This window comes from Melozone crissalis, unplaced genomic scaffold, assembly GCF_028551555.1.
Source record: "Melozone crissalis strain CALT ecotype California unplaced genomic scaffold, PUWL_Pcris_2 ptg000014l_1, whole genome shotgun sequence".
Taxonomy (NCBI): Eukaryota; Metazoa; Chordata; class Aves; order Passeriformes; family Passerellidae; genus Melozone; species Melozone crissalis.
Window position 1 is genome coordinate 1,088,106 of NW_026535792.1, and position 10,729 is coordinate 1,098,834.

Here is a 10,729-nt window from a genome sequence, read left to right on the forward strand (position 1 = left end):
TCAGAAGTTCTCCCGGTGGAAGCGGAAGCCGAAGCGGCGGCAGTGCCCGCGGATGGCCCGGGCCAGCCCCGCGGATCCGCACAGGAACACCGCGACCGCCCCGCGCCGCTCCGCCGCCACCCGCGCGAACACCTGCAACGGCAACGCGCCGAGATCCGCGACCCAGGACCCGCCCTTCCCTTCCCTTCCCTTCCCTTCCCTTCCCTTCCCTTCCCTTCCTGCATCCCCTGAGCCCATCCCATCATCCCTGGGCCAGACGGGACAGTTGGAATGAGGTCAGCGTTGGGGTCTCTTCCAACCCAACCCATTTCATGATCCCATTCCTCAATTCTCTGATCCCATTCCACGATCCCATTCCACAATGCCACAATCTGACCCAGATCAGAGGCTTGGAATGACATCATCTTCCCATTCCCTCCCAACACATTCTAGGATTCTCTGATCCCATGCCCCAATTCTCTGATCCCATTCCCCAATTCTTGGATCTTATTCCATGATCCCATTCCCCAGTTCCATGATCCCATTCCCCAAGTTCTCTGATCTCATTGCAGGATTCCATGATCCCATTCTCCAGCTTTCTGATCCTATTCCATGATCCTATTCCCCAGTTCTCCGATGCTATTCCATGATCCCGTTCCCTGATTCCCTGATCCCATTTCCCCAATTCTCGGATCCTATTCCATGATCTCATTCCTTGATTCTATGATCCCATTCCCCAGTTCCATGATCTCATACCATGATCCCATTCCCTGATTCTCTGATCTCATTCCTCAGTTGTCTGATCGTATTCCATGATGCCATTCCCCAGTTTTCTGATCCCATTCCCTGCTCCCATTCCCCGATTCCATGATCCCATTCCATGATCCCATTCCCCGCTTCCATGATCCCAGTCCCTGATTCCCTGATCCCATTCCATGATCCCATTCCCCCATTCCATGGTCCCATTCCCCAGTTCTCTGATCCCATTCCATGGTCCCATTCCTTGATTCCTTGATCCCATTTGCCGATTCCGTGATCCTATTCCCTGCTCCCATTCCCCGATCCATGATCCCATTCCCCGATCCATGATCCCATTCCCCGATTCCCTGCTCCCTCCCCTGGCCCCGCTCACCCTCTCCCCTGCCCACCATTCCCATTCCGTGTATCCCGTTTCCCTGACCTGTTCCCAGTCGGGGCGGCCGGGCTGGGTGCGGCAGCGCAGCCCGGAGATGGAATCGCGCTGCTCCCGCGCCGCCAGCAGGTCCAGGGCCAGCTGCAGCCCCAGCGCCTTCACATCGCCCCTGCCCAGCGCCGAGGTCATGTACAGGTGCAGCTCCAGGAACTTCCCTGCCAATCCCAGCCGTTCCCACCAGGATCCGGCCCCGCTCCAGGGCCTGGATTGGGCTGGGGGTGTTCCCGGGAATGATGCCGGGTTCTCCCGCTCACCTCCCAGCTCCAGCTCCGCCTGCTCCGCCTCCAGCTTGGCCAGGAGGCCCAGGAACCACTGCAGGTGCTGCTGGTCCCGCGTGATCCAGATGAAATCCACCTGGCAGGGCGGGAAAGCCTCGCCTTGGGACCTCACTGGGTCCTGCCAGGTCCCAATACCAGATCCTGATACCAGATCCCATCACCAAATCCCGGCACCAGATCCCGGCACCGGATCCCATCACCGGATCCAACCCCCATTCCCAAAGCTCCCAGATTTCAGGGATGCTCCCAGGCTCTCCACCCCAGACCCTGCAGCCCCATGCCAGGCCAAGCCTGGATCCCACATCCCCTCTTGCTCCCATTCCCACCTTCCGGAGCGTCATCTCCTCATCCCGCCGTTCCTCACTCCAGGAGAAACGGCAGCTGGGGCAGCTCTGCTTCCGCCGCCGGTACCTGTGCAGGGAGCAGCATTTCCTGCTCATTCCTGCCTTTTCTGGCTCCTTCCTTCCCATTCCTGCTCATTCCTGCTCCTTCATTCCTATTCCTGCTCCTTCCTTCCCATTCCTGTTCCTTCCTGTCCCTTTCTACCTTTTCCTGCTTCTTCCTGCCTTTTCCTTCCCTTTCCTTCCCCTTCCTACCTTTTCCTGCACTTTCCTTCCTTTTCCTGCCCATTCCTGGTCCTTCCTTCCTTTTCCTTCCCTTTCCCTCCCTTCCCTCCCTGCCTGCCCATGGCCAAGCTCCCTGCAGCGCCTTTCCCGCTGCCCAAATCCCCAAGGAAAACCCTGGCACCAAGAGAGGTCCCACCTCTTGAATCCCAAGGATCAAGGGTTGGAGGACAGCTCCACCAGGGCCTGCATCCCAAATCCCTGGGGAGTTCCCAGATTCCAGGGGACCCACCGGATCATGATGCTCTGCAGGATGGAGGCGAAGGGGGTGATCCCGATGCCGGCCCCGATGAGAACGGCGTGCTCCGAGGTGAAGATGCGCCGGCTCGGCGTTCCGTAGGGACCGTCCAGGAAGCACTGGGACAGATCCAGCAGTTCCAGGGGCGGATCCAGCACTTCCAGGGGCTGGAGCAGCTCCCAGGTGGAGGAGAAAGGCACAAAGGGGATCCTGGAATTTGGGATCTTCCCAGGGTTTTGTGGGAGCAAGGAATGGGTGGGAAGGACTGGAGTTTTCTGGCAGGGCAGGGTTTGATCAGCCTCAGGTGGGATCATCCATGCACAGGGATACAGGGATGGAGCAGCTGGGAACGGGGATGGGATGGTGGGAATGCTGATCCCAGCCCATTTCCCAGGATCCAGGAAAGGTGGGAACATCCTCACCTTGACGCTGCAGCTCCGCTGGCTCTCCCCAGGTGCGGTGCCCTGCAGGAGCGAGGAGCAGTGATCATCCCCCCTTCCCAAGCACTCCCAAAATTCCCTGGATTTGGGCATTTTCCCACTGAGCTGCACACACACAATTCCAGCTGTCAATGCCGCAATAATATCCAAGGAAATTCTTTCCAAAGAGGAGATTTTAAGGAGCTTTATCCCATTTGGGATCCAGTCCCTGTCCCTGGGATGAGGGCAGTGCTCACCCCCTGCTCCGGGTCCTTTCCAGGGAAAGCGGCTCCAGAGGCTCGGAACGCCGTCAGCTCCACGGCTCCATCCCTGCCGGAGGCCACGGAGCCTTCCTGGGAACCAAGGCTGGAATCAGCACTGGGATCACTGCTCCAGGGATCTGCTGGGCCTCCAGCAGAGTCACAGGAATTCCCATTTCATGGGGCAAAAAATCTCATCAGTCCCAAATCCTACCATCCCTCCCATCCATCCATCCATCCATCCATCCATCCATCCATCCATCCCAAATCCCATTTGATGTGGCACAAAATCCTATTAATCCCAAATCCCACCATCCCATCCCATCCATCCATCCATCCATCCATCCATCCATCCCATTCCACGGAGCACAAATTCCCGTTCCATGGGACACAAATCCTTCAAGGCTGGACAAGCAGGGAACCTTCATCCCGAGGGATTCCCCAGCTGGGATGATCCCATGGGATCCGTCCCCTTGCTCTGATCCCAACCCCACAATCCCACCTGTTCCCAGTGCCGGCTCCTCCGCTCCCTGCAGCCCTTCCCGGGTGGATTTGGCTCCGGGCCGTGCAATTCCAGCTGCTGGAAGTACTCGTAGAGCTTGGTGGTCCATTGGCCCCGCGCCCGGATGTGCAGCCAGAGGGTTTCTGTGGGGATCAATCCCAAATTCCTGGAATTATCTGGATTGGGAAGAACTTCAAACCCAACTCATCCCATGGAAACGCCTTCCATGGCCCGGCTCGCTCCAAGCCCCATCGGAGCTGGAAATACTTCACCATGGGCATGGAAAACAGATCCTGGGGGTGGGAAATGGATCCTGGGCATGGGAAATGGATCCTGGGGGTGGGAAACATTCCAGGGATGGGAAACAGATCCCAGGGGTGGGAAAAGAAATCCCAAGGGTGGGAAACAGATCCTAGGGATGGGAAACAGATCCTGAGGGTGGGAAATATTCCAGGGATGGGAAACACATCCCAAGGGTGGGAAACAGATCCCAGAGATGGAAAACAGATTCCAAGGATGGGAAATGGATCCTGGGTGGGAAAACAGGTCCCAGGGATGGAAAACAGATCTCAGGGATGGAAAACATTCCAGGGATGGGAAACAGATTCCAGGGGTGGTTCACAGAGCCTCGGGATGAAAAACAGATCCCAAGGGTGGGAAACAGATCCCAGGGGTGGGAAACAGATCCCAGAGATGTTAAAGGAAAATTCCAGGGGGATTTGCAGGGCGCAGGAGGAACCTGGCTGCTCCGGGGCGCTGCTGATGGAGAAGGGGTGCCACTCGTAGGCAGCGATGGCCGGCACGTTCAGGTACACGTAATCCCCCGGCTGGAAGCGGAAGGATTTCGGCCTCTGGATCACCAGGTGGGTCACCTGCAGGAGAACGGGAGCAGGAAAACCGGGAATGCCCAAAGGATGTCCCCTGCTGGATTCCGTGCAGCGGAAATTGTAGGTTCTGCCCCTCCTGTTGGGTTTGTTCCCCATTCCCTGCCCAGTTTGGTTTGCACAGAATCCCAGTTCAGATTGGGCTCAAACTATGGGATTTGGGGAAAAAAAACCTGTGTTCCAGGAGTTTTTGTTCTGCTCCGGTTGTTCAGTGAGTTTTCATTTTAAAAAATAGGGGAAAAGGCTTGGAAATAAAGGAATTCCTTTGGCCTCCCACTGCCACCTCCAGCTTTTCTGTGTTTGTTTGTTTGTTCTGTCATTCCCAGAGTGCCAGGAGAAGGTGGGAGGTGGGATAGTGGGATTTGGGATGGATGGGTGGATGGATGGATGGATGGATGGATGGATGGATGGATGGACCCTCCAAAGGGCAGCAGGTGGGTGGGATTTGGGATAATGGGATGTGGAATTGATGGGATTTGGCATGTGGGATGATAGTATGTTTGGGATTTTGGATAGATTGGATTTGGGATGTTTGGGATTCGGAATATTTAGGATTTGGGATTTACTCCCACCTTGGAGGGCAGCAGCTTGGCCTCCAGGATGTGCAGATCCTCTGCCCGGCGCCACGCCCAGCCCAGAACCTTCTCCAGCACAAAGAGGGAGCCGGGAATCAGGAACCACTTCCAGAAGTGGGGACCGTGCAGGAGCAGCAGGAGCCACACGGGGATGTAGGAGAGGTGGCTCCAGTAAAACACCTGGGAATGGGAATGGGGGTGGGAATGGCAATGGGAAGTGCTGGACCCAAATGGTGCTTCCTTGTGGGACTGTCTGGGTATCCCAGTGGGAAAAGGCAGCCCAAGGGAATCCTGGAATCTCTGGGATTTGGCTTGGAAAGGACCATAAACCCATCTGGTTCCAATCCCAACGCCTCCCACTATCCCAGGCTGCTCCAGGGACACTCCCACAGCTTCTCTGGGAACCCCATCCCAATATCCCTGTGGCACTGGGAAACCATTCCCTGGGTCCCGTGGGGAAGAAAATCGCAGGAACCCCGAACTGCGAGTGTGGCGTGCCCAGGGCTCCCACGGGGCAGCACCAGGACGGGCACCCCCTTCCCACCAGGGCACCCCCGCCATTCCAGCCGGGAATTCCCATGGGATCACCTCGAAGTGGCCGCCGCGGCGCACGCAGGGGCTGGAGCAGGCGAGCATGGCCAGGAGCAGCGCCAGCAGCGCCAGCCCGCTCTGCGGGGCAGTGCCACCAACGCCACCAGCGCCCGCCCGCCGCACGTACTCGCCCAGGGCCACGAGCCAGTCCCGCCGTGCCAGCCCTGGGGACACGGGCACGGCTCAGCGCGGCCCTGCCACCCCCGCCGGGAATGCCCCGGGCCTGTCCCGGGGGTGCTGGCACGGGAGGGACACGGGGAGCAGAGCGGGGAGAGCCCTGGCACCGGCTCTGGGATGGGGACTGGGGGTACCAGGGTGTGGGGTGCCGGGATTTGGGGATGCGGGGTGCCGGGATTTGGGGAATGCGGGGTGCCGGGATTTGGGGATGCGGGGTGCGGGATTTGGGGATGCGGGGTGCCGGGATTTGGGGATGCGGGGTGTCGGGATTTGGGGATGCGGGGTGCCGGGATTTGGGGAATGGGGGGTGCCGGGATTTGGGGAATGGGGGGTGCCGGGATTTGGGGATGCGGGGTGCCGGAGTTTGGGAACGTGGGGTGCGGGGCTTTGGGGATGTGGGATTGGGATCCCGCTCGGGACCTCGGCTGTCCGGCGGGAGCCGCTAGAGGGGGATCACAGCCCGCGGCTGCTGCCCGTGCCCTGCCCGTGCCCTGCCCTGTCCGGCCCATGTCCCGTGCTCGGCCCCTGTCCCTGTCCCCGCCTGTGCCCTCGCAGCCGTCCCGGCACGGCCATCCCTCCTCCGGGGCATCTCCCCCGTCCTTGGGCACCCCTTTCCATTGGATCCCGCGACACGGACACTCCTTCCATGAGATCCTGGGACACGGACACCCCCTTCCATGGGCTCCCTGTCCCCGTGTCCCCATGTCACTGACCGGCCTGTGCCAGGTGTGTCCCCTGTCACTGACCGGCCTGTGCCAGGTGTGCCCCCGCGTGCGCGGTCCCCAGGACCAGCACCAGGTGTCCCACGCGCTCGTGGCCCCGCACGTGCAGCTCCAGCGGGAACAGCTCCGCCAGCGGCGTGGAGCGCAGCCAGGTCAGAGAGCGCCGCAGCATCAGCGCCTGGCGACAGCGACAGGGGACAGCGTAGGGACAGCGGGGACGGGGCAGGGGACAGGGACAGCGGTGAGGGCAGGGTCGGGAGAGAGGGACGGGGGGCGAGGTCGGGAGAGAGGGACGGGGACAGGGGGCGAGGGAGGAGACAACAAGAGGGGAGGGGAACAGGGACGGGAGTGAGGGAGGGGACGGGGACAGCGCTGGGGACACGGACGAGCAGTGGGCGAGGAGAGGGGCCAGGGCACCCGGAGATACCAGGGAGCAAATGGAAATGGGAGGCACTGGGGCAATGGGAAATGCGGGGAGGCAATGGGAAATGGGAAATGTTGGGGGATAATGGGACATTCCAGAGGGAACGGGAAATGTTGGGGGACCATGGAAAACGCCGGGGACAACAGGAAACTTTGGGCCAGCATCCCTCCTGGCTATCCCAGGACCCTCCCGGCCTTTCCTGCTCCCTCCCCCTCCGTGTCCCCCCGGTGTCCCCCCGGTGTCGCGGGGCACTCACGGCCAGCAGGGCGCAGTTGAGGTTGAGGCTCTGCCCGCAGCCCCGGGCCAGCGCCAGGGCCGGGCCGCGCTCCCGGTGCCACAGAGCCCCCAGGGCGAGCAGGAGCGCCGTGGCGGCGACCCAGGCCCCCAGGCAGCACAGCCGGGCCCGCCGGTCCCCGCGGGATTCCCGGGAACAGCAGCACATCCCGGGCTGCTGATCCTCGTGGGGTTCCCGGGAAAAGCAGCACATCCCGGGCTGCTGATCCTCGTGGGGTTCCCGGGAAAAGCAGCACAGCCAGGGCGCAGCAGGGCTGGGACTGGGGGGCTTCAGCCAGCTGGCAGCACTGGGAAAATGGGAAATGGGGTTTGGATGGGAATTTGGGGGTGTTTGGATGGGGAATGGGGAGCTGGAGAAGTACCCAGCCCGGGGTGGTACCCAGCCCTACAGCCAGAGTGGCAGCATCCATCCCAAAATCCAAACCCTGCACCCATCCCAAGCCATCCCTGATCCAATCCCAAACCTCTCCAGCTGCTCCCAACCCCACTGTGGGCTCCTCATGGAATCCTTTCCCAGAGTTCCCCTCCCCACCTGATGCTCAGGTTCTCCAGGAGTTCCGGGAACGCTTCCAGCTGCTCCCGGAGCTCCGGGAAGGTGATGGAGCCGCTGTGGTCCCGGTCCAGGGCCTGGAGCAGGGCCTGGCTCAGCGCCCCGAGCCGCTCCTCGGGAAGGGCCAGGGAGCTCTCCTGGAGACACCCCCGGAGCACCACCCGCAGCTCCTCGGCATCGATGGAGCCGCTCCCTGGAAACCGGGACAATCCCAATATCCCACAGCCCCATGGAGTCATCTCCATCCCAATATTCCAGTCCTACAGTCACCTCCATCCCGATATCCCACAGCCCCATGGAGTCATCTCCATCCCGATATCCCACAGATCCATGGAATCACCTCCATCCCGATATCCCACAGCCGTACAGAGTCACCTCCATCCAGGTATTCTAGTCCCATGGAGTCATCTTCATCCCGATATCCCACAGCCCCATGGAGTGACTTCCATCCTGATATTCCACAGTCCCATGGAGTCACCTCCATCCCAATATCCCACAGCCCCATGGAGTGAATTGCATCCTGATATTCCAGTCCTACAGCCACCTCCATCCCAATATTCCACAGCCCCATGGAGTCACTTCCATCCCAATTTTCCAGTCCTAATCCAGGAATTTTCCTCGCAGGGAGGAAAAACCTGGGTGGGTCAGGATGTGCTCCCTGGAGAATCAGGTTGATCCCAATATTCCACATTTCTACGGAGTCACCTCCATTCTGATTTTCCACGGTTCTACAGATTTTCCCAGTGGAAAACCCTGGATGGGTCAGGATGTGCTCCCCAGAACCAGGAACAGGACAATGGGAATGGCATCCAGGGGAGGTTCAGGGTGGATATTTGGGAATATTCCTTCATGGAAAGGATGGCATTGGAAGGGGGTTGGGGGTGGGAATGGTTGGATTCGATCTCTGAGGGCTTTTCCAACTCAAACGATTCCAGAATTTCAGGAAAGCAGGATGGGGAGTTGGGATTGGAGCGGAGCAGATCCTGCTCTCCCTGGCTGATGGGAAATCCTCGGAAATCCTCAGTTGTGACTGATGGAATCCTTGTCTTCCCGCTGGAATTTTCCCATTCCCACATGGAACGAGGGCAGCAGCCTCATCCCAGCCAAAGCCGGATGCTCAGAGAAGACCAAATCCCAAATCTATCCCAAGAAACCCCAACGAATCCCGCTTTTCTCCTCTCACCGTCCACATCGTACACCTGGAAGAGGAATTGGAGCTTTTCCGTGGAATTCCCGCGGAGCAGGCGGCTCAGGGATCCCAGCAGCTCCTCCCGGCTCAGGGAGCCGCTCCCGTCGGAATCGAAGAGCGCAAAAAACCTCTCGGCAAAGAAGGACTGCGGGAAAAGCGGGAATGTTCCCCTGGAGCAGGGAATCGGGAACGTTCTCCATGCATCAGGGAATGTTCCCATGGATCAGGGAATTGAGGAATGTTCTCCATGGATCAGGGAATGTTCCAATGGATCAGAGAATGTTCCTATGGAGCAGGGAATCAGGAATGTTCTCATGGATCAGGGAATTCCCACTGATCTCTCCCGTCATGGATCCTATTCCCTCTTCCCATGGATCCCTCCCCTCTTCCCACATATCCCATTCCCTTTTCCACGGATCCCTGACCTCCTTGACCTGTAGGGCAGATTTGAACTCTTCCAGGCTGATTTCCTTCCCAGCGACACTCCCGAATTTCTTGCTCACCCAGCGCAGCCACTCCGCGTCCGCCGCCGCTCCCATGGTTCTGGAGTGATCCCTCAATCCCAACAATCCTTTTTTGGGATCTCCCAGCCTCGCTCCATGGAGCATCCCAAAGCTGGATCCTGCAGGGATCAGCTGCATTCCATGGAATCTCAAATCTCCATGGAGCTGCTGAGCCCAATTCCTGGGATAATCACGGGGTCCATGGGGGCATCCCTGGGGATTCCTTTTTCCCAGGAAATCCAAGCAGGGATCATCTCCCATTCCCATTCCCTCCTTCCCCATTCCCATTCCCTCCTTTCCCAGCCCTCCAAAACTCCTCCAATCCCCCACGCTCCATGAAATCCATCAGCACTTCCCAGCATCCCAGATTTCCCCAGGATCCAAAGGAAAATCCAGGTTCCAGGAGCCTTTTCCCATCTCCAGCCTCTCCCGTTCACCTCCAATGAGGAGACTCCAACGGGAAATCCCAGAAGAGCCCGCAGTGTTCCCGAGGAGAGGGATGGGTCTGGCTGGGATAAATCCCAAATCCCTGCTCCCGCCTCATCCCCATTATCCCTCCCTTCCCAAATCCCGCCCAGCTCCGTGGCCCGTCCCGATCCCGCTTTTCCCAGCTGTTGTTTATCCCTCTGCCAACCCCTGCACTGGACATTCCCTGTCCCATCCATCCCTCGGGAATTGTGTTCCTGCCAAACCCATCTGGAGCCGCCGTTCACGGGATGCGCTCCGGAATTCTGGCCCGTCAGGAACACACCGGGAATGTCTTCTCCAGCCTCCATCCTTTGATTCCCTCCACAATGAATCCCCCTGGGATGAGGTTGCCATGGGAATGTCAGGAGCAGATCCAGGTACAATTCCCGCATTCCAGAGGCATCCGAGCCCCCGGGTCCCGCTTGGAAAAACCACCAGGAGCTGCTGGAGCACGGGACTGATCCCAAAAAATTCCAAACATCCCCAGGATCTCGGGATAATCTGGATTAAATCCAGCCCTGTCCTATCCCAAATCCAGCCTTTTCTCCTCATCCCAAATCCCGCCCCGCCCTATCCCAAATCCAGCCCCGTCCTATCCCAAATCCAGGCTTTTTTCCCCATCCCAAATCCAGCCCTGTCCTATCCCAAATCCAGCCCTGTCCTATCCCAAATCCAGGCTTTTTTCCCCATCCCAAATCCAGCCCTGTCCTATCCCAAATCCAGCCCCGTCCTATCCCAAATCCAGGCTTTTTTCCCCATCCCAAATCCAGCCCTGTCCTATCCCAAATCCAGCCCCGTCCTATCCCAAATCCAGGCTTTTTTCCCCATCCCAAATCCAGCCCTGTCCTATCCCAAATCCAG

General features: G+C 59.1%; 1 protein-coding gene across 1 annotated transcript; it reads right to left on the minus strand.

The window, feature by feature from the left end:
* Positions 1-9,436, minus strand: NOX5 (NADPH oxidase 5). The gene is made up of 16 exons (XM_054272984.1): positions 9,323-9,436; positions 8,892-9,042; positions 7,691-7,901; positions 7,121-7,445; positions 6,465-6,618; positions 5,539-5,705; positions 4,948-5,130; positions 4,231-4,363; positions 3,492-3,634; positions 2,987-3,082; positions 2,733-2,855; positions 2,305-2,429; positions 1,776-1,860; positions 1,426-1,525; positions 1,160-1,326; positions 1-132 (listed from the first exon to the last, which is right to left on the minus strand). The coding sequence occupies exons 1-16, from the start codon at positions 9,434-9,436 to the stop codon at positions 1-3; spliced, it is 2,409 nt and encodes an 802-aa protein (XP_054128959.1).
* Positions 9,437-10,729: the final 1,293 nt, after the last annotated feature.

Excerpts from the sequence above, each read along its gene's own strand:
- NOX5 (XM_054272984.1), bottom strand. The coding sequence starts at position 9,436 with ATGGGAGCGGCGGCGGACGCGGAGTGGCTGCGCTGGGTGAGCAAGAAA. Across the intron at positions 6,619-7,120 it reads TCAACTGCGCCCTGCTGGCC|GCGCTGATGCTGCGGCGCTC; the intron begins GTGAGTGCCCCG and ends CGCTGTCGCCAG. Across the intron at positions 2,430-2,732 it reads AGCGGAGCTGCAGCGTCAAG|TGCTTCCTGGACGGTCCCTA; the intron begins GTGAGGATGTTC and ends GATCTGTCCCAG.